This window comes from Schistocerca americana, unplaced genomic scaffold (assembly GCF_021461395.2).
Source record: "Schistocerca americana isolate TAMUIC-IGC-003095 unplaced genomic scaffold, iqSchAmer2.1 HiC_scaffold_581, whole genome shotgun sequence".
NCBI classification, from domain to species: Eukaryota; Metazoa; Arthropoda; class Insecta; order Orthoptera; family Acrididae; genus Schistocerca; species Schistocerca americana.
The window spans coordinates 60,777-87,642 of record NW_025726326.1 but is presented as its reverse complement, the minus strand read 5'-3'; the positions used below and the strand labels follow the sequence as shown (position 1 = coordinate 87,642).

At 58.8% G+C, this 26,866-nt stretch overlaps 1 protein-coding gene across 1 annotated transcript; it reads left to right on the top strand.

The window, feature by feature from the left end:
- Positions 1-14,034: 14,034 nt before the first annotated feature.
- On the top strand, positions 14,035-17,332 carry LOC124587144 (atherin-like; the record flags this gene model as incomplete). Its single annotated transcript, XM_047131430.1, has 2 exons — positions 14,035-14,625; positions 17,150-17,332. Coding segments are annotated over 2 exons (774 nt in total), but the record flags the coding sequence as incomplete, so codon positions are not given.
- Positions 17,333-26,866: the final 9,534 nt, after the last annotated feature.

Below are 26,866 nucleotides of genomic sequence, written 5' to 3'. Positions count from 1 at the left end.
GGCGCCGGCGGCGGGGGGGCGGCCGAGGGCGGCAAGGCTCGTGCTGGCGGTGCCAAGAAGAAGCGCGCCGCTCCGGCCAGCAAGGAGAAGAAGGGCGCCCGTGCGGCCGGCGCAAAGAAGGCTGGTGGCGTGAAGGCGGCGACCGGTCGGAAGGCGGGCGCCGCCAAGAAGGCGTCTGCGGCGTCGGCCGCTCCCGCGGGTGCGAAGAAGGCGGCTGCGGCCAAGCCGGCCAAGGCCAAGTCGCCGTCGAAGGCGAAGAAGGCCGCCAAGGTTCCGACGAAGAAGCCGAAGGCGCCGCGCCCGAAGAAGCGACGACGCCGTCTAAGGCGAAGGCTTCGCCCAAGAAGAAGAAGTAGAGTAGAGGAGAAAGAGATGGGAAAGGAAGGGTTTGGCGCTTGACTCCGTCGTCCCCACCCCCCGTCGTCGTCTAGTGGCGCGCAAGAGACGCGCGGCCCAAAACGGCCCTTCTCAGGGCCATCAAAGCACGTCGGGGAAGGTTTTGATTGTCGTGTTGCGTTTGGTGTGGGTGTCTGTCTGTATGCCCGTGGGGATGCTGTTTGCGTGCCGTGGTGGTTGGATTGCGGGGGTCGGTGGCGGGTGTGGGCGGCGGTAGCGGTAAGCGGTGTTGTTGTCGTGGTTGATTGTCGCCGTGTTTGTGGCGGCGGCCGACGGTTGGTTTTCTGTCACGTTGTTTTGTTTGAATACGTTGGTTGGCTTGCCTGCGTTGGTTCTTCTCGGATGTCTGTCTTGTCGAGTCGTGTCTGTCTTTGTTTTGTTCCTTTGTGTGTGTGTGTGTTATGTTTTGCAACGGGGGGCACGTTGAGATGTGGGAAGGAGTCGGCGGGGGATTTCGGTGGCGTGTAGAGCGAGCGAGCGCGCCTGCCTGGCCGTTGGCCGTCGGAGTGGAGTGCGGGTTTGTTTGATTTCGAAAAACGAAAGCGGCGGCCGGCCAGCCACCCGTGCGGTGTGGACGTCGGCCGTTGGGTATTGTGCGCTTTGAGCGCCGGGGAGGGATGATGTGTGATTGTTGCGCGCTGCTAGCAGGCAGGCAGAGTGAGCGGGGTGTGGCGGGCAGGCGACCGACAAAGTTTGCTCGCGACGGAGAGATGTTAGTGGCCCTGAAAAGGGCCGTTTTTGTTTGTGCGGTGCGGTGCGGTGCCGCGGCGCGGTTTAGGCGCGCTCGCCGCGGATGCGGCGCGCGAGCTGGATGTCCTTGGGCATGATGGTGACGCGCTTGGCGTGGATTGCGCACAGGTTGGTGTCTTCGAAGAGGCCGACGAGGTAGGCCTCGCTGGCCTCCTGCAGGGCCATGACTGCGGAGCTCTGGAAGCGCAGGTCGGTCTTGAAGTCCTGGGCGATCTCGCGCACTAGGCGCTGGAATGGCAGCTTGCGGATGAGCAGCTCTGTGCTCTTCTGGTAGCGCCTGATTTCTCGCAGGGCGACGGTGCCCGGCCTGTAGCGGTGGGGCTTCTTGACGCCGCCGGTGGCGGGCGCGCTCTTCCTCGCCGCCTTGGTGGCGAGCTGTTTGCGCGGCGCCTTTCCGCCGGTGGACTTGCGGGCCGTTTGCTTTGTGCGGGCCATAGCGGTAGCGGTAGCGGAGCGGCGTGCGTGGAGGTTAGGTGCGGCGCGGCGTCCGGTGCTGCCTTGACAACGGGCCCGCGCGCCTCCGTGCTGCGCTTATATGCCCTCGGTTGCGCGTGGTGGGGGGGAGGGCGGGCCAGAGTCTATATAGGGGGGCGGCGGGCGCGCTGGGCGCAGACCGTAGCCGACTCTCCAGCCGCTGCAGCTGCTGTTTGTGCACGTTTTGCTTTGCCCGAGGAAGGATGACAGGCCGCGGCAAGGGAGGAAAGGGGCTCGGCAAGGGTGGCGCCAAGCGGCACCGCAAGGTGTTGCGCGACAACATCCAGGGCATCACGAAGCCCGCCATCCGCCGCCTGGCTCGCAGGGGCGGCGTGAAGCGCATCTCTGGTCTGATCTACGAGGAGACCCGCGGGGTGCTGAAGGTGTTCCTGGAGAACGTGATCCGCGACGCGGTGACGTACACTGAGCACGCCAAGCGCAAGACTGTGACGGCCATGGACGTGGTGTACGCCCTGAAGAGGCAGGGGCGCACCCTGTACGGTTTCGGCGGTTAGGCTGCGTCGCAGCGGGCGCTGGCCTTCCCGCGGCCGTGCTTGTGGGTGGGAGAGACTAGAAAACGGCCCTTTTCAGGGCCACCACACTGTTCGGAAGTTGAAAAGTGCGAAAGAGTCTGTGTTGTTGCTGCGTGTGTGCGCTGTGTTGTTTGTTTCGTTCTTTCTTTCTTTCTTTCTTTCCTTCCGTCCGTTTGAGCGACGTGATGTGACTGGGAGGGGAGAAGGAAAGGAAACGTGTCATGTGGCTGGCTGTGTGTGGAGCTGCTTCGTTTGTGTTTGTTATTGTGTGTCTTTGTATCGATCGCGACGGAGATGGCGGGCTGTGTGTTGTTGTGCGAGAGGCGGTGATTATTTGCTTGCGTGGTTTGGCTCTGTGTGTTTGCGGCGGCGTTGGGGTTTCCGAGGCAAGGCGTGTGGGCATAGGCGGCCGGATCAGCTGTTTCGTTCGTGTCGACGGCCGTTGCGCGCGGGAGTGGAGGGCGGTGTGTCGACACGCCTCCCTTTAACAATGGTCATTATTGCTGCCGTTGTCGTTTGGAAGGCGACTGCGACCGTGCAAAATGTGTGTGTGTGTGTGTGTGTGTTGGGCCACACGGGCTGTGTGGACGACAAGATGGCGGACGTGCGCCGGCGGCGGCTGTGCTGTGAAAGTGCAAAGTTAAAAAACAAAACAAGGTGCGGCGAGGACGACTGAAATTTTGCTTTGGACGTAGGTTTGTGTGGTGGCCCTGAAAAGGGCCGATTGTTGTGGGCCGAGCCGGCAAAGCGCGTTGCGTGCAGGGGAGCACGCGGCGCTGCGATTGCCTGGCCTCCTTTAGGCCTTCTTCTCGGTCTTCTTTGGCAGCAGGACGGCCTGGATGTTGGGCAGGACACCACCCTGTGCGATGGTGACGCCCGACAGGAGCTTGTTGAGCTCCTCGTCGTTGCGGATGGCAAGCTGCAGGTGGCGCGGGATGATGCGCGTCTTCTTGTTGTCGCGGGCCGCGTTTCCGGCCAGCTCGAGCACCTCAGCCGCGAGGTACTCCATGACGGCGGCGAGGTAGACGGGCGCCCCGGCGCCGACGCGCTCTGCGTAGTTTCCCTTGCGCAGGAGGCGGTGGATTCTGCCGACCGGGAACTGGAGCCCGGCCCTGCTTGAGCGGGACTTTGACTTGCCCTTGACTTTGCCTCCCTTTCCGCGTCCGGACATGGCGATGGGCTAGCGACGGTGCACACGAAACGGAAACGAAAACGACCGGTGCGAGCGGCAGCGAGTCGAGCAGCGGAGTGCGTGCCGGCGCAGCCGGGGTGGGGGTGCTTTATGGGCTCGGGTGCGGCGGCCGGTTGCGCGCGCGCCCCATTGGTCGGCGGCCGCAACAGGGCGAGCTGGTAAAGGTGCGGCGGCGGCTGGCGGCGGGTGCCACTGTGTGGGGAGACGCTGACTAGAGCGGAGCGCTTGCTACTGGTGTTGCTGCTGCCGTACGTTCGTTCGAGATGCCGCCCAAGACTAGCGGGAAGGCCGCCAAGAAGGCTGGCAAGGCGCAGAAGAACATTTCGAAGGGCGACAAGAAGAAGAAGCGCAAGAGGAAGGAGAGCTATGCCATCTACATCTACAAGGTGCTGAAGCAGGTGCACCCTGACACGGGCATCTCGTCGAAGGCGATGAGCATCATGAACAGCTTCGTGAACGACATTTTCGAGCGCATTGCGGCCGAGGCTTCTCGCCTGGCGCACTACAACAAGCGCTCGACCATCACGTCCCGCGAGATCCAGACCGCTGTGCGGCTGTTGCTGCCTGGCGAGCTGGCCAAGCACGCCGTGAGCGAGGGCACGAAGGCGGTGACCAAGTACACGAGCTCCAAGTAAGGAGGTGGCTCTGGAATGGAAGGAAGGATGGAGAAGGCTCCTCCGTTGCGAGAGCGGCAAAACGGCCCTTTTCAGGGCCACCAACTTGCCTTTTGCGGGAAGGGCGGAATTGTTGTTGTTGTTGTTGTTGTTGTTGTTGTTGTTTGTGTGGACGGCTGTGATGTATGTGTGCATTTTGATTGTGGGTGGGGGGGGGCGCGTCAAAGCGTGTTGCGGGGTACGGCCACGAGGTTGGTCGCCGTGGCGTGGAATGGTGGCACGCCTCGTTGGAGTGGTTTTGACCCGTTGGTGTTGGTGTGTGTGTGTTACCTGTCTGCGAGGGGGGACAGTGCGATCGGCGACTTTTGTGTCACCGTAACGACGGCCGTTTGCGGGTTTGTTTTTTGCACAACATACATGGCGAGGGTGAAATGTGAAATGTTTTTGTTTGGTTTTTTTTTTTTTTTTTTTTTTTTTTTGCCGCCCACTATTCCCTTTGCTGTACGCCGAGTTTGACAATGGTGCGACGTAACTGCAGCGTGGAGGTGTGTGAGTGACGTTGAAATGAACGTGCCATTAAGGACGCATTGTTGTTGTATTGTACTGTACGTGTACGGCGACACGCACGATGATGTACCATTCGACTCTGATTTTTGATAGCCGTGTCTGACTGAGTGCGTACGACGCACGCACACCGATGTCGTCATTCAAGATGCACGCGTGTCCAGTGCAGTACAGTAAGCGCGACGCTAGACGACGACGACGACGACGGCGGCGGTCGTTTGTTTGGCGAATGTCTGTCTGTACACGTGTTTGTCTGTGTCCATCCGGTATGTATTTGTTTGTTTGAAAGTGTTTTGTGTGTCGGTGACGTGGTCCGATCCGTCGCCCGCTGAGTAACTGTCGATCGGCGCGATAGACCGGCGTCACGCAACTGAACCGAAGTCTTGGGCACACCCGTCATACTGTTGTACACCGTCGCGCTTGAGAACGGTAACGAAAGGTTGACTTTGATCGGTCGAATGTCTGGGCAGAACGTGAGGAATGAGGCAAGAGTGCAAGGAGGAAAGGACAGAGGGGGGGCAAAAGAGAGAGAGGAAGGGAAAAAGGGGAGAAACGCATTCGTAGAGCAACGGAACGTTCCCGTGTCGGAGGCGTATTGGAGCCGCACTGAAATGCGTTTAACGGCGGCGCGGCTGCCGTGGTGAACGTTACCTTTGACGGCTGCATTGGGCTTTGCCTTTGCTTTTGCTTTTGCTTTCGCTTTCGCTTTCGCTTTCCCGGATGTACGTAACGTTTGTTGATATGGTTCTGAGGAAGAGTGTATGACAGTGCCGTGCCGTCCATGTTCGTGTGCCCTCCCATTGTGTGTATGCTATTGTCTGTGTACTTGAATGATGTATGTAGGTGTTAGTGGACATGTGTTACCAGTGGGGGGAAATGGATCGTCGATAGTTGCCGTCACTCTGTCACGGTCGAGATGACGCACCCTCCGTACAGAAAGGTGTCGAGAAAGTGAGTGAGTGTGTGTGTGTGTGTGTGTGTGTGTGTGTGTGTGCGTCCGTGAATTGGCAGTGTTTGGAGGTGGGCGTGCCCTGCATGTGGCCCGGAAGGCTGTTCGTTTGGCGGTAGTGTTGTGTGGACAGGGGAGGGGCATGCGTAACGCTGCTGGCATGGCATTTCGGGAGATGGGAGGGGGCAAACGAGGAGCGGCGGCCAAAGACGGGACGGGGAGGGGCGCGGTGTGGGTGGCTTGCGCCTGTGCTCGGCGTTGTGGTTTGTGCAAAAGAGGAGGAGAAAAACAATGAGTTGCCAGGGAGGGGAGCGGTGTTGTGTTGTGTTGTGGTTGTCGTGGTGTAGCCGCAGACGCGGCTGTCAGTGAACGTGGCGAGACGGACGGATGCGCGGAGGGGCGGGGGCGGCGCATTTCGCCGGTGCCGTGCCTGAAAGCCGCGTGGTCGCTGTGTTGTTGGTGGCGTGGGGGCGAGGAGAGTACCGTACGGGTGTGCTTGTGCGCCGGAAATGGCACACTGCGCCTGCCCGTCTTGGAGGCTGATGGCTGTGGTGTGGAAATGGGGCGCGGTGATGTTGAAGCAGTTGAAGAACAGAAAAGAAACCAAGAAAACGGAAGGCGTGATGCGGCGGTGGTGGTGAGAGCGGGAAAAACAAAAGAAAAAGAAAAAAAAAACAACAAAAAAAAAGAAGGAAAAACAACAAGAAACAAAAAAGAAAACAAAAAAAGCCTATCAATATTAAAATGTAAATGGAAATGGAAATGGACCCAGGTATAACCTCCCTGCACAAATAGCAGAGAGTCCGATGATAATAAAAATGTGCCAGAATGTTAACGTCCCTACAAAACAAAGCCAACGATAATATTAATGAAAGAATGAACCGTATGTAACATTGCAACAGACATAATGAAACCTGATAAATTGTATAAGGGCAGCAGCGTTGACCTTTGGCCCTGTATTCAGAATAAAAAGAGCCAAAGATCGTTACCCCAATGAAAAAGACACTGAAACACGTATGTAACATAGCAGCGATGGCGAGGCATTGTAGCATCTGTGACCAGAGAGTTTGCGCTGGACTGCGCGAGTGTTGCGAGCGGTTCTCAGCCAGCCAGCCAGCCAGCCAGTCAGTCAGTCGGTCGGTCGTTGCGAGTCTGTAGCTCTGTGTAGTTGAGGGCTGTACTCTGTCAGTAGTCGTCGCGTGCAGTACGCTAATAGTCGTCATGCAGAGCGGTCGGTCAGTAGTAGCAGCTGAGGGCGGTTGTGTGATGTAGGCGGTCGGCAACACTGGTCAAGATGGTGAATAAGGTATACTGTTAATTAATATAATCATTAGATAATGAAAAATTTTATTTATTGTAATTATTCTCCAACAAGTTCCCCAATAATAATGTTTATTTGAAAAGCATTTTTCAAACATTGAAGTTTTTATTGAACTAAAGAGTTCGTTGCACTTCACATTTCATTCCACTTCTTTGAAGAAAAATGTCACTAAAATCACAAAAAAAGAGAATATTATTATTTGCAATGCAGTTCCTCCAAGCGCTGCGCAACAACAAGAGCAGAAATGTGACATCCATTTATTCGGAGGTAAGACTTTAATTCTGATTGTTTTGCACAGGGCCAAAGACCGATATTTCGGTTTAATTGAAGTTTCTTGTCACTGAACGGACTTTAAATGTTGTGAAGAATGTATATTTGAGTGAGATTGCGAATTTCACATTTTTGTTGCCATTTTCAATACCTCTCATTGTGGGCGAGGTTACAATTAGCGCAATGTCCATTAGCATCCGTAAATAACATTGTCCATTATTTTAAATTTTGCGGGGAGGGTACAAGACACAAAAAAAACAAAAAATTGCATTTATATCCGCTCCTCAATTGTAGATACCCCTTACACAGCTGTGTGCAATGAATGAGTGCTGGCTGGTAATTAATTGCACTCCTTGGAGGGAAATGCCATAGGAAGTAGTCTTTAAAAAGTGAATGTTTTTCGTTAAAAGACAAAAGTTACTTTAGAAAAAAGTAATAGTGGGGCTTTTGTTTGTTGTTGAACAAAATAAGTACAATGAACATACGTTATCAGATTTGCGCAATGCAGCTTCACACTACCTTTTGATTATAACACAATATACTATGCATCGTCCCGAACCGTGACCAGAGTCGCGAGACGAGCAGAGCACGCCGCCGACGCCCGCTCAGTACAACCGTCCACCCGCCACTACTGTCGACCGACGACTACCTCTCCCGACTCGCGCTACAATATATGTATAACAACTGTTCCTGGCGACCCGGTGCGTGCCACTACTGTCGTCTGGCGCGGTCCAAGCGCCGACTAGCAACGATAAATAACTCTCTGGTCAGACAGAGATGCTGTCATGCCTCGCCATCGCTCTGGTAATGAATACATACGTGTTGCAGCGTGCGTACCACCGGAACACGCAGTGGCGGAGCCAAAGACTGTGTTGTCGAGGTCGAGTGCGAGCGGGAAGAGAGGCAGCGTCGGCACGGAGATGCAAGCGAGCGCGAGACGCACGGGGGCTGCGGCGTGGCGCGTTTGCGGTCGGCGCCTTTGGTGGCAACGGCCGGGACAAGCAGCGGTGTATGGTGTGGTGCGGGGCGGACAGGGGCGGAGGCGGCGCGACGACGGCATGGGGGCGAAAACGGGACGGGGGACGGGGGACGGCGGATGTTGAGAGGCGTCACGCGCGGACAGGACACAGACACAGAGACACACAGATTGGAAAGGGAGGGTGCGCGGTAGTAGTTGGGAATGTGCGTACCGTGCGGGATGGGAGTGGGCGAGGAACACGGTCGTGGCCCCTGTTTTGGGTGCGTGTGATGACGTCGGTGTGTTGTGGGAAGGGAAGGTGCTGTGGCGGCGGCGCGTAATGGGCGTAGGCCGAAAAGAGAAAGGAACGTGGGCGGCAGTGTGTTGGCAAGCGTCGGTTCGACTGCGACGTTGATGGGCAGGGCAGGGCAAGGTTAATGGTGGTAGGAGTAGGCGTGTGGGCGCAAAAAGTCTGCCGCTGCAGGCGGTGCCGTAACCGCCATGGCGGGAAGGAGAGAGGGCCAAAGAAAGAAAGAAAGAAAGAAAGAAAAAAAAAAAAAAAAAAAAAAAAAGGAGGGGGGGGGGGGGGGGGGCGAAAGTGGAGAGGCGGTGGTGTGAGAAGGGCGGGGGCGGAAGGAAGGCAGGAAGGACAAGAGGCGAGGCGACGGCTTGCTTTGTGTATCGGTCGGTCTCTGGCTATGCTTCGTTTTCTGCAGCAGGGTCGGTGCGCGGCGTGGCTCGCGGCAGTGGGAACGCCTGGTGGCTGGACGGCCAGCAATGCGGTTGGATGGGCGGCCACAGCACCGCACCTGTGCCCGAGGAGGAGACGCTGGCGGCGGGCCCTGAGGTGAGGCCGGCTCGGCTGGGGCTGTGGATGTGTAGGGGTGCGCCGCTGCTGCAACAACGAGTAAAACGCGAGAAGAAGGGATGGCGGTAGAGAGAGAGAGAGAAAAAAAAAAGGTCGTGTTGTGTTGATGCGCAGGCAGACGCGTACAGAGAGACGAGCCCGGTCTGCAGCAGGGTGTGGCCGTGCCGAGTGCAGAGCAGCGGCGGCTCGGTTCGGTTCGGCCCGGCCCGGCGGGCCGCGCTGTTGTCGCGGACGTGAGCGCCCCCTGGCGGGTGGCCGGAGGCGGCGCGGCGTGTTGGACGTGTGGCTGGTGGCAGTGCACAATTTGCGAGTGGCTGGCGGTGTGGTGTGGCGGTTGGCGCGTCGGGCGGCGGAGAGGTATGTGTTGCGGGCGCCCTTTGCTGCGCTGCGTCGTTGCGTGTGCCGTACAGGGCGGGCGCTTGTCGACTGTGTGGGCGGTGTGGCGAATTGGCGTGAAACGGCTGCCGAGAGGTGTGTGGTAGCGAGCCGGTCGGTGGTGTCAGTGCGAAGGGGAATGTGCGTGCGTTTGGCGGTTTCGGTGTGCTTTTTGCGGCGTGAGAGTGGGAATTAGTGGGGCCGGCTGTTGTGTTGGTTCCTTGTGTCTTGTGTCGCGTAGCTTGATGGCAACGTGGAAGGACGCCGGTTTCGTTTCGAGCCTTGCGTGTGGTTGTCGACGTTGACTGGTTGGCGTGTGCCGATGCACGTGCATGTGTGGGTCGCGAGTGCGTTTTTGGCTGGCTGTGTGTGTGTGTGTGTGTGTGTGTGTGTGTGTGTTTTGGGGGGGGGAAGGGGGAGGCGGTGGTGAAAGTTGCAGTCGTTGCCACGGGCGTCGTCGGGTGGGGCTGGGGCTGTGCGTCGTGGCGGAAAGGTGGTAGGTTGCGGGAAGCGAGCCCGTCGTTGACGGTGTCGCGTGAGTTGTGAATCGAGTGGGGCGCGGGGCGCGGGACAGGAGCAGCGTGCCGCTGCGTCGTGGTCGTCAGCAGAGGCTGTGCGTGTGCTTGTCCTTTTTGTGGGCGGTTCGTGCGAGGCGTTTTTGTTTTGTGTTGCCCTGCCCTAGTTGTTAGTTTATTTTGTTTGTGTTTGTTATTTTGAGACGACGACTGGTTGGTGGCGTGCGCGCGAAGTGGCGGTGTGCGCTTCCCCCGTGTCGTTTGTGTTGTTTTGTTTTTTTTTTGTTTTGCACTGGGCCCCGGGGGGGTGGGTGGGTGCGTGTGTGTCGATTGCCGGCTGGCGAAAGGTGCGCCATCGGCGGGGTGGGTCGCCGGCACAAGTAGAGGCGGCGGCGTTGTTGCTGTTGTTGTGTGGTGTTTGTTTTGTTCGGCTGTGTCGGCGAGCTGTGTTGCGGTGCGTGTGAATGGTGGTGCAGAAGTGGTGGCGTTGGGGCTGCGACTGCGACGGCGGCGAGCCGCGGGCGCGCATGATAGTGATGTTGTGAACAGCGGCTGTGTACGGTAGTGGTGTTGTTGTAGCACGACGTGCATCCGGGCCGGCGCGGAAAGCGCAGTTGCGGGCGGTTGCCCTTCGGTGCCAGCCATGTCGCGTGAGCGGCGGGTTGCTCTGGTGTCGACACGTGGTGCTCTGGGTTGTTGTGTGGTGCCCTTTGGCCGGTGGGGGTGGTTCGCGTGTGTCTCGTTCGCGCTCGGTATCTGGTCGTGGTCGTGCTGCTCCCCCGTCTGTCGGCGGTTTTCGACGTCGTCTGTACGTTTTTGTTCGTTTGCGGCGTGCCTGCCGACGTCGTCCCGTCGCGACCTTTCAACCGAAAGTGTGGCGCCCGAAGGTTGAACGAACGTAACCCTGACCTCGGCGCTTTACGCTGAGCCGAGCGAACCGAACCTAACCTGTGGTGTGGCGAGGTGAGCTCAGCCTGTGAGCCCCTAACGTCTACGTAAGGGTAAGCTGTCCGGCTCACGCCTCACGTTTGAACGCTTTTTTAACATACGTTTGACGCTTCTTAACCTAGCACTGACCCCTTAACCTAACCTAACCTAACCTAACCTAACCTAAGCTAAGCTAAGCTAAGCTAAGCTAACCTAACCTCTGACGCCTGACGTGTTTGAATGCTTAACCTAAGTTTGACGCTTAACCTAACCCAAGTCCCCTTAACCTAACCCACGTCCACTTAACCTAACCTAACCTAACCTAACCTAACCTAGACGTGTAAACGTAATGTGTAACGCGTAACGTGTAAGGTCGGCTGTCGTGTGTGCTGACGGCAGATTGGGTTGGTCTGTAGATTCGGATTGCGGTTTGCCTCGGTCGAGGGGTTGGGTCGGAAGCGGCGAGGGGCGGCGGCGCCTGTTGCGCAGGCGGCGTCCGTTTGCGGCGGGCAATTGTTGAGAAACGGCTGTGAATGTTGGCGGGCGAGAGGAGGAGGACGGCGCGCGATGTGGCCCGACGGCTGCGGGCCGATCGGGAAACGGCGGGAGGGCGACGGAAGGCGATGGGGCGGCGGAGGCGCGTTTGCACGGCCGTCATCGCCGCACGCCTCGGCTTGTGTGGCTGTGGCGCCGGCCGCGCTGGCCGGGCTGCCGCGGCGACGGTGTGGGAGTTTTGCCGAAGGTTTGGCCATTGTGGCGGGTCGTCGGCTGGGGCTGTGGGGGCGGCATTTGGGCGGGGGCGGCGATTCTCGGCGGGCCGACCCAGGCTGTAGCGCGCGGTAGCTGCAGTTTGGCCGTGGTTTGCGGCGCTGCCGTGGCGACTGGTTGGCGACTGTGGTGTGGCTGTGTGTAGCCCCATCCTCGGTGGTTTGAAAGGCGCGGGCGGTTGTGGCGCAGGTTTGGGGCTGCTCCGCACAGGCTGTCGGACGTTGGGCGGTAGCAAGCGCGGGAGGCGCGGCGCGGCGGCGCGCAGAGTGGCGGCCGCTCTCTCGGCCGTCCGCGCCCGCCCGCGACACTGGCTGGGCCTTGTGATTCTCTGCTCTGCTGCTGTGCTGTGCTTGCGTGCCTGCCTGCCGTCCCGCTCGCTCTCGCTGTGTGTTACGCGCGTCGTCGAAATGGCAGATCAGGCGGCTACGAACGAGACTGCTGCGGCACCCGCCGCCACCGGCACTACGAAGAAGGCCAAGTCTGCGTCGTCTGCGAAGAAGCCGCGCGCCAAGCCTGCGCACCCGCGCACCTCTGAGATGGTGACGGCCGCCATCAAGAGTCTGAAGGAGCGCGGCGGGTCGTCGCTGCAGGCGATCAAGAAGTACATAGCCGCGCACTACAAGCTGGACGCGGAGAAGCTGGCGCCGTTTATCAAGAAGTACCTCAAGTCGGCCGTCGTGGCGGGCGAGCTGGTGCAGACGAAGGGGAAGGGCGCGTCCGGCTCGTTCAAGCTTGCCGGCGCCGGCGGCGGGGGGGCGGCCGAGGGCGGCAAGGCTCGTGCTGGCGGTGCCAAGAAGAAGCGCGCCGCTCCGGCCAGCAAGGAGAAGAAGGGCGCCCGTGCGGCCGGCGCAAAGAAGGCTGGTGGCGTGAAGGCGGCGACCGGTCGGAAGGCGGGCGCCGCCAAGAAGGCGTCTGCGGCGTCGGCCGCTCCCGCGGGTGCGAAGAAGGCGGCTGCGGCCAAGCCGGCCAAGGCCAAGTCGCCGTCGAAGGCGAAGAAGGCCGCCAAGGTTCCGACGAAGAAGCCGAAGGCGCCGCGCCCGAAGAAGGCGACGACGCCGTCTAAGGCGAAGGCTTCGCCCAAGAAGAAGAAGTAGAGTAGAGGAGAAAGAGATGGGAAAGGAAGGGTTTGGCGCTTGACTCCGTCGTCCCCACCCCCCGTCGTCGTCTAGTGGCGCGCAAGAGACGCGCGGCCCAAAACGGCCCTTCTCAGGGCCATCAAAGCACGTCGGGGAAGGTTTTGATTGTCGTGTTGCGTTTGGTGTGGGTGTCTGTCTGTATGCCCGTGGGGATGCTGTTTGCGTGCCGTGGTGGTTGGATTGCGGGGGTCGGTGGCGGGTGTGGGCGGCGGTAGCGGTAAGCGGTGTTGTTGTCGTGGTTGATTGTCGCCGTGTTTGTGGCGGCGGCCGACGGTTGGTTTTCTGTCACGTTGTTTTGTTTGAATACGTTGGTTGGCTTGCCTGCGTTGGTTCTTCTCGGATGTCTGTCTTGTCGAGTCGTGTCTGGTCTTTGTTTTGTTCCTTTGTGTGTGTGTGTGTTATGTTTTGCAACGGGGGGCACGTTGAGATGTGGGAAGGAGTCGGCGGGGGATTTCGGTGGCGTGTAGAGCGAGCGAGCGCGCCTGCCTGGCCGTTGGCCGTCGGAGTGGAGTGCGGGTTTGTTTGATTTCGAAAAACGAAAGCGGCGGCCGGCCAGCCACCCGTGCGGTGTGACGTCGGCCGTTGGGTATTGTGCGCTTTGAGCGCCGGGGAGGGATGATGTGTGATTGTTGCGCGCTGCTAGCAGGCAGGCAGAGTGAGCGGGTGTGGCGGGCAGGCGACCGACAAAGTTTGCTCGCGACGGAGAGATGTTAGTGGCCCTGAAAAGGGCCGTTTTTGTTTGTGCGGTGCGGTGCGGTGCCGCGGCGCGGTTTAGGCGCGCTCGCCGCGGATGCGGCGCGCGAGCTGGATGTCCTTGGGCATGATGGTGACGCGCTTGGCGTGGATTGCGCACAGGTTGGTGTCTTCGAAGAGGCCGACGAGGTAGGCCTCGCTGGCCTCCTGCAGGGCCATGACTGCGGAGCTCTGGAAGCGCAGGTCGGTCTTGAAGTCCTGGGCGATCTCGCGCACTAGGCGCTGGAATGGCAGCTTGCGGATGAGCAGCTCTGTGCTCTTCTGGTAGCGCCTGATTTCTCGCAGGGCGACGGTGCCCGGCCTGTAGCGGTGGGGCTTCTTGACGCCGCCGGTGGCGGGCGCGCTCTTCCTCGCCGCCTTGGTGGCGAGCTGTTTGCGCGGCGCCTTTCCGCCGGTGGACTTGCGGGCCGTTTGCTTTGTGCGGGCCATAGCGGTAGCGGTAGCGGAGCGGCGTGCGTGGAGGTTAGGTGCGGCGCGGCGTCCGGTGCTGCCTTGACAACGGGCCCGCGCGCCTCCGTGCTGCGCTTATATGCCCTCGGTTGCGCGTGGTGGGGGGAGGGCGGGCCAGAGTCTATATAGGGGGGCGGCGGGCGCGGACAAAGAGACGACGCGGCCGCAGAGGCCGCGCCACAGGAAGAGCGCATTCCAGAGCGGTCGTCAACCCCGGTCAGCAGCAGGGGAACTCCAACGCCCGGAACAAAGAACCGCAGCGGCCCCACAGGCAGCCGCAGAACTCCGCCCCGGCAGCAAAAGGAAATGGCGGACCTGCTCCGCACGCCGCCATACTCCAGGTACCTGTGCGCCAACCCACTGCCCCTGCAGCAGCTCACCAGGCCGTAGCTCCGCCCTCCCCGCCGCAGCGCGCGGCCATGACGGCGGCGCAGCGGCTGGTAGCCCCGCCTCCTGCGCCCCTGCCACGGCAAGCGGCCCCCCCGGCCGCTCCTCGCCGCAGCCGGGCGGACCAATCACCGCCGCCCGCCCCGGACCAGGCCAGCATGGCGGACTTCCCCGAACCGCGATGGCGGCAGCAGCGGCCAACCACGGTTCAGCAGCAACCTCCACGGCAGCAGCGGCCAACCACGGTACAGCAGCAAACTCCCGCAGCCCACATCGACGCCAGCCAACAAAATGGCGGCAACCGGGAGACGGGAAGCGACCATGTTGTCGGCCCCCGACAAGATGGCGACCGCATTGACCGTCTCCTCGACGCAATGCAGCTCATGATGGCCCGCATGTCCGAGCTAATGGCCGCAGTACATCAGGTACTCGCCGTTGCAACATCCTCAGCCCAGCATGCCTGAACGCCACAGGAGCATGAGGATCTGCGTGTTCAACGCTAATGGCCTGAGGACGCAAGACGGCGAGTTCCGGCAGTTTCTACGCGACGAAGACATCGACATCTGCCTCGTCGCGGAAACGCACCTGAAGCCTGGCGTACGAGTCGGCGTGGCCAACTACGCCTGCTACCGATACGACCGACCGACTGCAGGGGGCGGCACGGCTGTTTACGTCCGACGCTCCATTCGACACCACCGTGTTCCTGTGCCGGAGCTCACTGCAATGGAAGCAGCCGCCGTTGCAGTCGACACCGTGCACGGAAGAATCACGTTCTGCGCTGTCTACAGGCCACCACGCGGTGCACTGGACGCAGAAGACGTAAACAAGCTCCTGTCCCTCCCAGGTAACATCATACTGGGAGGCGACTGGAACGCTAAGCACGCTGCCTGGAACAGCCGCGTCACTAACACCAGCGGTCGCCGGTTACAACGCGTGGTCGAACGACACGACGCGATAGCCGTGGGACCGCACGAACCGACCATCTACCCGGCAAGAGGGCGTGAGGACGTGCTGGATTTCATTATCCTTAAAGGAATCCGGCAACATGTGGCAGCCAGCACCCGGACGGCACTTTCCTCCGACCACCTGCCGGTAATCTTCACGCTCGACTCGGAGATAATGCCGATGCGACGACACGGACTCGACCTCAGGGGCATCAACTGGGAAGAGTACCGTGAAAACGTCGCAGAAGCACTGGAGACTATTCCCGACGTCGACGCTGAAGGTGTAGAGGTCGCACTGCAACACCTAACACAAGCCATCACGGAGGCAGCAACGGCCGCAACACCCGCCAGGCGCCAGGCGGCAGACGAGCACACGCCGCGCATACTGCCACGTCACATCAGGGACCAGATAGCTGCCAAAAACAGGCTACAACGGGAATGGCAGCTAACCAAGGACCCGAGGACGAAAAGGCAACTCAACAGGTTGCGCCGCCACATCAAGGCAGATGTAGACGCACACAGGAACGCCGAGTGGGCCGCCAAAATTGAAGGGCTGAACACCGAGGACGGGACGGCGTGGAAGTCAATGAAAAGCTTCCTCCGCCGCACTCAGCCCATCCCTCCTCTACAAGTGGGCAACAGATTTGTCAGCGAACCGGACGCCAAGGCAAACGCACTGGCGGACGCGTTCGCTGCAAATTTCACAACAATTGAAGAGCCCGTCGACGAGGAACACTTGCGCCTAGTAGCGGACCGCCTGCCTGTATTTCTCCGCGAACGCGCGGAGGACGACGAGATACAGCCCGTCTCGCCGGAAGAGGTCCAGCTGCAACTTCGCCACCTGCAACGCAAGAAAGCAGGCGGACCAGATAACGTCACCAACATGTTGCTGAAGCAGCTTCCCGACGCCGCAGCACACCATCTTGCGGCAATCTTTAACGGGATACTGCGCACCAGCGTATACCCATCTTGCTGGAAGCATGCGGAGGTAGTTGCTCTTCCCAAGCCAGGGAAGGACACTCGCTTGGCTAAAAACTACCGCCCCATCAGCCTCCTGCCAGCAACATCAAAGGTATTCGAAAGGCTCTACCTGGTCCGCCTGCTGGCCCACGTAAACGCCGAAGGACTTCTCCCCGACGAGCAGTTCGGTTTTCGTCGGGAGCACGCGACGACGCACCAGCTGCTGCGCCTGACGGAGGAAGCGTTCGGAGCCGTTGACCGACGTAAGTATTTCGGCGCTCTCTTGCTGGACGTGTCTCGTGCCTTTGACTCCGTGTGGCATGACGGCCTCCTGTACAAGCTTCTTGTGCAGGGGGTACCTGTGTCGCACGTGAGGCTCCTGCAGAGCTATCTGCAGGAAAGGACGTTTCACGTCCGCGCAGCCAGTGGAATTTCCACGGAGCGCCGAATACTTGCGGGTGTACCTCAAGGCTCGGTCATCGGTCCGACGCTGTACTCCCTCTACACCGCCGACCTGCCACGCACGAACCGCGTCCAGACGGCGCTTTATGCTGACGACACGGCGATCTACAGCAGCAGCTGGAGCGTCGACGTCCTGCAGCGGCGTCTACAGGCGGCCACCGACGAGCTCACCGAGTGGGCAAAGAAGTGGCGCCTCGCCTACAATGGCGAGAAGAGTCAGGCGATTATCATAGCTAGTCGCCCCTTCCGCCACGACGCGCCAACAGTATCGGTGTGTGGAGTGCCAGTCGAATGGAATGACACAGCCAAATACTTAGGCGTCACTTTAGACCGGCGGCTTACATGGCGGCAACATGTTGAAAACATCAGGGGCAAGGCGCTGGGTAGATTGAGGCTGCTCTACCCGGTGCTCAACCCCACGTCAACGCTGCCAGAAGACGTCGGTCTTACGCTGTACAAGGCCGCCATACGACCGCTGCTGGAATACGCAGCGGTCGTGTGGGGAAACACGGCCGATACAAACCTGAAGCGCCTGCAGACGATCCAAAACAGGGCGCTACGACTGGCACTTCACCTGCCCAAGGACTTCCCCACGGAGGAGCTTCACCGCGTCGCTGCCGTCCAACCTCTACGCCAGAGGTTTAAGGACGCAGCGACAACATTCTACGATAAAGCCGAGAGGTCGACCAACCAACTGGTAAGAAGACTCGGCAGCCGACCACACTGGCGGGCGTCATTACGCTGGCCAGACCTGCTGCGCCGGTAAGAGTGATGCAGCAACCATAACAACATTTGTCCCCGTGCAGGACAGCTTAGGAACTCAAACGCATACCCCATAACTTTAACAAACTTAATGTAGGAAAAATAGCGCTAGGCTATTAAAACCTACACCTTAAACATGTGGAACACACTAACACCGTTTCACACATTAGCACACAGGCTGGGCGCAGACCGTAGCCGACTCTCCAGCCGCTGCAGCTGCTGTTTGTGCACGTTTTGCTTTGCCCGAGGAAGGATGACAGGCCGCGGCAAGGGAGGAAAGGGGCTCGGCAAGGGTGGCGCCAAGCGGCACCGCAAGGTGTTGCGCGACAACATCCAGGGCATCACGAAGCCCGCCATCCGCCGCCTGGCTCGCAGGGGCGGCGTGAAGCGCATCTCTGGTCTGATCTACGAGGAGACCCGCGGGGTGCTGAAGGTGTTCCTGGAGAACGTGATCCGCGACGCGGTGACGTACACTGAGCACGCCAAGCGCAAGACTGTGACGGCCATGGACGTGGTGTACGCCCTGAAGAGGCAGGGGCGCACCCTGTACGGTTTCGGCGGTTAGGCTGCGTCGCAGCGGGCGCTGGCCTTCCCGCGGCCGTGCTTGTGGGTGGGAGAGACTAGAAAACGGCCCTTTTCAGGGCCACCACACTGTTCGGAAGTTGAAAAGTGCGAAAGAGTCTGTGTTGTTGCTGCGTGTGTGCGCTGTGTTGTTTGTTTCGTTCTTTCTTTCTTTCTTTCTTTCCTTCCGTCCGTTTGAGCGACGTGATGTGACTGGGAGGGGAGAAGGAAAGGAAACGTGTCATGTGGCTGGCTGTGTGTGGAGCTGCTTCGTTTGTGTTTGTTATTGTGTGTCTTTGTATCGATCGCGACGGAGATGGCGGGCTGTGTGTTGTTGTGCGAGAGGCGGTGATTATTTGCTTGCGTGGTTTGGCTCTGTGTGTTTGCGGCGGCGTTGGGGTTTCCGAGGCAAGGCGTGTGGGCATAGGCGGCCGGATCAGCTGTTTCGTTCGTGTCGACGGCCGTTGCGCGCGGGAGTGGAGGGCGGTGTGTCGACACGCCTCCCTTTAACAATGGTCATTATTGCTGCCGTTGTCGTTTGGAAGGCGACTGCGACCGTGCAAAATGTGTGTGTGTGTGTGTGTGTGTTGGGCCACACGGGCTGTGTGGACGACAAGATGGCGGACGTGCGCCGGCGGCGGCTGTGCTGTGAAAGTGCAAAGTTAAAAAACAAAACAAGGTGCGGCGAGGACGACTGAAATTTTGCTTTGGACGTAGGTTTGTGTGGTGGCCCTGAAAAGGGCCGATTGTTGTGGGCCGAGCCGGCAAAGCGCGTTGCGTGCAGGGGAGCACGCGGCGCTGCGATTGCCTGGCCTCCTTTAGGCCTTCTTCTCGGTCTTCTTTGGCAGCAGGACGGCCTGGATGTTGGGCAGGACACCACCCTGTGCGATGGTGACGCCCGACAGGAGCTTGTTGAGCTCCTCGTCGTTGCGGATGGCAAGCTGCAGGTGGCGCGGGATGATGCGCGTCTTCTTGTTGTCGCGGGCCGCGTTTCCGGCCAGCTCGAGCACCTCAGCCGCGAGGTACTCCATGACGGCGGCGAGGTAGACGGGCGCCCCGGCGCCGACGCGCTCTGCGTAGTTTCCCTTGCGCAGGAGGCGGTGGATTCTGCCGACCGGGAACTGGAGCCCGGCCCTGCTTGAGCGGGACTTTGACTTGCCCTTGACTTTGCCTCCCTTTCCGCGTCCGGACATGGCGATGGGCTAGCGACGGTGCACACGAAACGGAAACGAAAACGACCGGTGCGAGCGGCAGCGAGTCGAGCAGCGGAGTGCGTGCCGGCGCACTCACTCACTCACTCACTCAAAATCACAGACATCATCTGTCTGGAGATGGGGGAGGCTAAGCAGCGTGGCTGCTGTTCCTCCTTTATCAGCGCTGTTGTCATCTTTGTGGCCTCTCGGTGGAAATGGCCTCTGGCTACCTCGCTGAGTTTAATCGAGCGAAGTAGTCGGCTGCTGCTTGATCTTCTGGGGCAGGCTGTCGCCTGCCGGAGCGAAACTCTTCTTGCACCCACTTCGCTGTGACCTCAGTGATGTGGTCCCAGTCCGAAGGGGTGAAGATGGGGTGGCTGTTCAGCAGTTTGAGTTCCTTCCGTGTTACCGCGTCGTGCAACATGCCACGCGAGTGGCGAAGGTCGCACGGTACGTGCGGAAGGGGTGGCTTCGCGTGCGCCGGCGTGAAGGGGTACGGATTGTCCCCGTGAGGGTACGTCCCGTCCTTCAGCGACGCCACGATCTTCTTCAGGAAGGGCTGCACACTCCGCTCGTCAGGGAGCGGGAGGGGCAGTCCTTCGGTTTCCGCCTCTTCTTCATCTTGCGAAGAAGCGGTCGGCAAGTCGTCGTCGGATGGTTCTTCTTCTGCCTCTGTCTCCAGGCGGGGAGACGGAGCAGGTGTCCCGACGTCCACTTCCATGCGACACGCCGCCTGCATTGCTGCAGGAGGCGAGTCGGTGGACGTCTGCGTGGCGGCATCTACCAGCAGTGGCCGCCTCACAGGGGCGGGGGGAGCTGGCACAGGCGGCGACTTCTTGAGAAGCCGCAGCTCCTCCCGCAGCTGTTGAAGCTGCCGGTGGACGGCCACGAGCTCGTCCTTCGTTGCGGCCCTTTCGGCCGCGATGGCTGCTTGCAGGTCGGCCAGCGCTTGGTCGGTTGCCGCTTCGACGCGGCACGACGGGCGCCCCTCGCCGGAGCGGGGAGGCAGTGCGGCCGCCTTGGCGGCAGGCACCTCAGAGCTTGCTGTGGTGTGCTGCCGGCGGTAGCTGCAGCTGCGCGAGTTGGCGGCGTGAGGTCCGCCGCAATTCACGCATCTGTTGGCTGCTCCACGTGGTTTGGGGCAGTTTCGGGTGTCGTGTGCCGCCGCGCATTTCAAACACGCGGCTGCGTTCCTGCAGACACCCGCCACATGCCCCAGCTGCTGGCACCTGTAGCACTGCACATGTTGCAGTGATCGCCGCTTGTGCTTCGGCTTCTGTGGTCGCCTGCGGCCGCGGGAGCTCCCCAAAGCACTGATGAGATGCTCCAGCGCGGCTGCTAGCTTGTTCCCCTTGCGTCCTGCCATAGCTTGTGGTTGGAACGAACAAAGGCGTGCGCGAGCGACGTAACGGTGCGAGCCGTAGCGAGTCCAGCAGCGGGCGCGTGCGTGCGTGCGTGCGTCGCGTGCGTCGCGTCCGTGCCCGCGCGTCGTGCGTGCGTGCCGGCGCGAGCGTCGTGCCGGCGCAGCCGGGGTGGGGGTGCTTTATGGGCTCGGGTGCGGCGGCCGGTTGCGCGCGCGCCCCATTGGTCGGCGGCCGCAACAGGGCGAGCTGGTAAAGGTGCGGCGGCGGCTGGCGGCGGGTGCCACTGTGTGGGGAGACGCTGACTAGAGCGGAGCGCTTGCTACTGGTGTTGCTGCTGCCGTACGTTCGTTCGAGATGCCGCCCAAGACTAGCGGGAAGGCCGCCAAGAAGGCTGGCAAGGCGCAGAAGAACATTTCGAAGGGCGACAAGAAGAAGAAGCGCAAGAGGAAGGAGAGCTATGCCATCTACATCTACAAGGTGCTGAAGCAGGTGCACCCTGACACGGGCATCTCGTCGAAGGCGATGAGCATCATGAACAGCTTCGTGAACGACATTTTCGAGCGCATTGCGGCCGAGGCTTCTCGCCTGGCGCACTACAACAAGCGCTCGACCATCACGTCCCGCGAGATCCAGACCGCTGTGCGGCTGTTGCTGCCTGGCGAGCTGGCCAAGCACGCCGTGAGCGAGGGCACGAAGGCGGTGACCAAGTACACGAGCTCCAAGTAAGGAGGTGGCTCTGGAATGGAAGGAAGGATGGAGAAGGCTCCTCCGTTGCGAGAGCGGCAAAACGGCCCTTTTCAGGGCCACCAACTTGCCTTTTGCGGGAAGGGCGGAATTGTTGTTGTTGTTGTTGTTGTTGTTGTTGTTGTTTGTGTGGACGGCTGTGATGTATGTGTGCATTTTGATTGTGGGTGGGGGGGGGCGCGTCAAAGCGTGTTGCGGGGTACGGCCACGAGGTTGGTCGCCGTGGCGTGGAATGGTGGCACGCCTCGTTGGAGTGGTTTTGACCCGTTGGTGTTGGTGTGTGTGTGTTACCTGTCTGCGAGGGGGGACAGTGCGATCGGCGACTTTTGTGTCACCGTAACGACGGCCGTTTGCGGGTTTGTTTTTTGCACAACATACATGGCGAGGGTGAAATGTGAAATGTTTTTGTTTGGTTTTTTTTTTTTTTTTTTTTTTTTTTTGCCGCCCACTATTCCCTTTGCTGTACGCCGAGTTTGACAATGGTGCGACGTAACTGCAGCGTGGAGGTGTGTGAGTGACGTTGAAATGAACGTGCCATTAAGGACGCATTGTTGTTGTATTGTACTGTACGTGTACGGCGACACGCACGATGATGTACCATTCGACTCTGATTTTTGATAGCCGTGTCTGACTGAGTGCGTACGACGCACGCACACCGATGTCGTCATTCAAGATGCACGCGTGTCCAGTGCAGTACAGTAAGCGCGACGCTAGACGACGACGACGACGACGGCGGCGGTCGTTTGTTTGGCGAATGTCTGTCTGTACACGTGTTTGTCTGTGTCCATCCGGTATGTATTTGTTTGTTTGAAAGTGTTTTGTGTGTCGGTGACGTGGTCCGATCCGTCGCCCGCTGAGTAACTGTCGATCGGCGCGATAGACCGGCGTCACGCAACTGAACCGAAGTCTTGGGCACACCCGTCATACTGTTGTACACCGTCGCGCTTGAGAACGGTAACGAAAGGTTGACTTTGATCGGTCGAATGTCTGGGCAGAACGTGAGGAATGAGGCAAGAGTGCAAGGAGGAAAGGACAGAGGGGGGGCAAAAGAGAGAGAGGAAGGGAAAAAGGGGAGAAACGCATTCGTAGAGCAACGGAACGTTCCCGTGTCGGAGGCGTATTGGAGCCGCACTGAAATGCGTTTAACGGCGGCGCGGCTGCCGTGGTGAACGTTACCTTTGACGGCTGCATTGGGCTTTGCCTTTGCTTTTGCTTTTGCTTTCGCTTTCGCTTTCGCTTTCCCGGATGTACGTAACGTTTGTTGATATGGTTCTGAGGAAGAGTGTATGACAGTGCCGTGCCGTCCATGTTCGTGTGCCCTCCCATTGTGTGTATGCTATTGTCTGTGTACTTGAATGATGTATGTAGGTGTTAGTGGACATGTGTTACCAGTGGGGGGAAATGGATCGTCGATAGTTGCCGTCACTCTGTCACGGTCGAGATGACGCACCCTCCGTACAGAAAGGTGTCGAGAAAGTGAGTGAGTGTGTGTGTGTGTGTGTGTGTGTGTGTGTGTGTGCGTCCGTGAATTGGCAGTGTTTGGAGGTGGGCGTGCCCTGCATGTGGCCCGGAAGGCTGTTCGTTTGGCGGTAGTGTTGTGTGGACAGGGGAGGGGCATGCGTAACGCTGCTGGCATGGCATTTCGGGAGATGGGAGGGGGCAAACGAGGAGCGGCGGCCAAAGACGGGACGGGGAGGGGCGCGGTGTGGGTGGCTTGCGCCTGTGCTCGGCGTTGTGGTTTGTGCAAAAGAGGAGGAGAAAAACAATGAGTTGCCAGGGAGGGGAGCGGTGTTGTGTTGTGTTGTGGTTGTCGTGGTGTAGCCGCAGACGCGGCTGTCAGTGAACGTGGCGAGACGGACGGATGCGCGGAGGGGCGGGGGCGGCGCATTTCGCCGGTGCCGTGCCTGAAAGCCGCGTGGTCGCTGTGTTGTTGGTGGCGTGGGGGCGAGGAGAGTACCGTACGGGTGTGCTTGTGCGCCGGAAATGGCACACTGCGCCTGCCCGTCTTGGAGGCTGATGGCTGTGGTGTGGAAATGGGGCGCGGTGATGTTGAAGCAGTTGAAGAACAGAAAAGAAACCAAGAAAACGGAAGGCGTGATGCGGCGGTGGTGGTGAGAGCGGGAAAAACAAAAGAAAAAGAAAAAAAAAACAACAAAAAAAAAGAAGGAAAAACAACAAGAAACAAAAAAGAAAACAAAAAAAGCCTATCAATATTAAAATGTAAATGGAAATGGAAATGGACCCAGGTATAACCTCCCTGCACAAATAGCAGAGAGTCCGATGATAATAAAAATGTGCCAGAATGTTAACGTCCCTACAAAACAAAGCCAACGATAATATTAATGAAAGAATGAACCGTATGTAACATTGCAACAGACATAATGAAACCTGATAAATTGTATAAGGGCAGCAGCGTTGACCTTTGGCCCTGTATTCAGAATAAAAAGAGCCAAAGATCGTTACCCCAATGAAAAAGACACTGAAACACGTATGTAACATAGCAGCGATGGCGAGGCATTGTAGCATCTGTGACCAGAGAGTTTGCGCTGGACTGCGCGAGTGTTGCGAGCGGTTCTCAGCCAGCCAGCCAGCCAGCCAGTCAGTCAGTCGGTCGGTCGTTGCGAGTCTGTAGCTCTGTGTAGTTGAGGGCTGTACTCTGTCAGTAGTCGTCGCGTGCAGTACGCTAATAGTCGTCATGCAGAGCGGTCGGTCAGTAGTAGCAGCTGAGGGCGGTTGTGTGATGTAGGCGGTCGGCAACACTGGTCAAGATGGTGAATAAGGTATACTGTTAATTAATATAATCATTAGATAATGAAAAATTTTATTTATTGTAATTATTCTCCAACAAGTTCCCCAATAATAATGTTTATTTGAAAAGCATTTTTCAAACATTGAAGTTTTTATTGAACTAAAGAGTTCGTTGCACTTCACATTTCATTCCACTTCTTTGAAGAAAAATGTCACTAAAATCACAAAAAAAGAGAATATTATTATTTGCAATGCAGTTCCTCCAAGCGCTGCGCAACAACAAGAGCAGAAATGTGACATCCATTTATTCGGAGGTAAGACTTTAATTCTGATTGTTTTGCACAGGGCCAAAGACCGATATTTCGGTTTAATTGAAGTTTCTTGTCACTGAACGGACTTTAAATGTTGTGAAGAATGTATATTTGAGTGAGATTGCGAATTTCACATTTTTGTTGCCATTTTCAATACCTCTCATTGTGGGCGAGGTTACAATTAGCGCAATGTCCATTAGCATCCGTAAATAACATTGTCCATTATTTTAAATTTTGCGGGGAGGGTACAAGACACAAAAAAAACAAAAAATTGCATTTATATCCGCTCCTCAATTGTAGATACCCCTTACACAGCTGTGTGCAATGAATGAGTGCTGGCTGGTAATTAATTGCACTCCTTGGAGGGAAATGCCATAGGAAGTAGTCTTTAAAAAGTGAATGTTTTTCGTTAAAAGACAAAAGTTACTTTAGAAAAAAGTAATAGTGGGGCTTTTGTTTGTTGTTGAACAAAATAAGTACAATGAACATACGTTATCAGATTTGCGCAATGCAGCTTCACACTACCTTTTGATTATAACACAATATACTATGCATCGTCCCGAACCGTGACCAGAGTCGCGAGACGAGCAGAGCACGCCGCCGACGCCCGCTCAGTACAACCGTCCACCCGCCACTACTGTCGACCGACGACTACCTCTCCCGACTCGCGCTACAATATATGTATAACAACTGTTCCTGGCGACCCGGTGCGTGCCACTACTGTCGTCTGGCGCGGTCCAAGCGCCGACTAGCAACGATAAATAACTCTCTGGTCAGACAGAGATGCTGTCATGCCTCGCCATCGCTCTGGTAATGAATACATACGTGTTGCAGCGTGCGTACCACCGGAACACGCAGTGGCGGAGCCAAAGACTGTGTTGTCGAGGTCGAGTGCGAGCGGGAAGAGAGGCAGCGTCGGCACGGAGATGCAAGCGAGCGCGAGACGCACGGGGGCTGCGGCGTGGCGCGTTTGCGGTCGGCGCCTTTGGTGGCAACGGCCGGGACAAGCAGCGGTGTATGGTGTGGTGCGGGGCGGACAGGGGCGGAGGCGGCGCGACGACGGCATGGGGGCGAAAACGGGACGGGGGACGGGGGACGGCGGATGTTGAGAGGCGTCACGCGCGGACAGGACACAGACACAGAGACACACAGATTGGAAAGGGAGGGTGCGCGGTAGTAGTTGGGAATGTGCGTACCGTGCGGGATGGGAGTGGGCGAGGAACACGGTCGTGGCCCCTGTTTTGGGTGCGTGTGATGACGTCGGTGTGTTGTGGGAAGGGAAGGTGCTGTGGCGGCGGCGCGTAATGGGCGTAGGCCGAAAAGAGAAAGGAACGTGGGCGGCAGTGTGTTGGCAAGCGTCGGTTCGACTGCGACGTTGATGGGCAGGGCAGGGCAAGGTTAATGGTGGTAGGAGTAGGCGTGTGGGCGCAAAAAGTCTGCCGCTGCAGGCGGTGCCGTAACCGCCATGGCGGGAAGGAGAGAGGGCCAAAGAAAGAAAGAAAGAAAGAAAGAAAAAAAAAAAAAAAAAAAAAAAAAGGAGGGGGGGGGGGGGGGGGGGCGAAAGTGGAGAGGCGGTGGTGTGAGAAGGGCGGGGGCGGAAGGAAGGCAGGAAGGACAAGAGGCGAGGCGACGGCTTGCTTTGTGTATCGGTCGGTCTCTGGCTATGCTTCGTTTTCTGCAGCAGGGTCGGTGCGCGGCGTGGCTCGCGGCAGTGGGAACGCCTGGTGGCTGGACGGCCAGCAATGCGGTTGGATGGGCGGCCACAGCACCGCACCTGTGCCCGAGGAGGAGACGCTGGCGGCGGGCCCTGAGGTGAGGCCGGCTCGGCTGGGGCTGTGGATGTGTAGGGGTGCGCCGCTGCTGCAACAACGAGTAAAACGCGAGAAGAAGGGATGGCGGTAGAGAGAGAGAGAGAAAAAAAAAAGGTCGTGTTGTGTTGATGCGCAGGCAGACGCGTACAGAGAGACGAGCCCGGTCTGCAGCAGGGTGTGGCCGTGCCGAGTGCAGAGCAGCGGCGGCTCGGTTCGGTTCGGCCCGGCCCGGCGGGCCGCGCTGTTGTCGCGGACGTGAGCGCCCCCTGGCGGGTGGCCGGAGGCGGCGCGGCGTGTTGGACGTGTGGCTGGTGGCAGTGCACAATTTGCGAGTGGCTGGCGGTGTGGTGTGGCGGTTGGCGCGTCGGGCGGCGGAGAGGTATGTGTTGCGGGCGCCCTTTGCTGCGCTGCGTCGTTGCGTGTGCCGTACAGGGCGGGCGCTTGTCGACTGTGTGGGCGGTGTGGCGAATTGGCGTGAAACGGCTGCCGAGAGGTGTGTGGTAGCGAGCCGGTCGGTGGTGTCAGTGCGAAGGGGAATGTGCGTGCGTTTGGCGGTTTCGGTGTGCTTTTTGCGGCGTGAGAGTGGGAATTAGTGGGGCCGGCTGTTGTGTTGGTTCCTTGTGTCTTGTGTCGCGTAGCTTGATGGCAACGTGGAAGGACGCCGGTTTCGTTTCGAGCCTTGCGTGTGGTTGTCGACGTTGACTGGTTGGCGTGTGCCGATGCACGTGCATGTGTGGGTCGCGAGTGCGTTTTTGGCTGGCTGTGTGTGTGTGTGTGTGTGTGTGTGTGTGTGTGTTTTGGGGGGG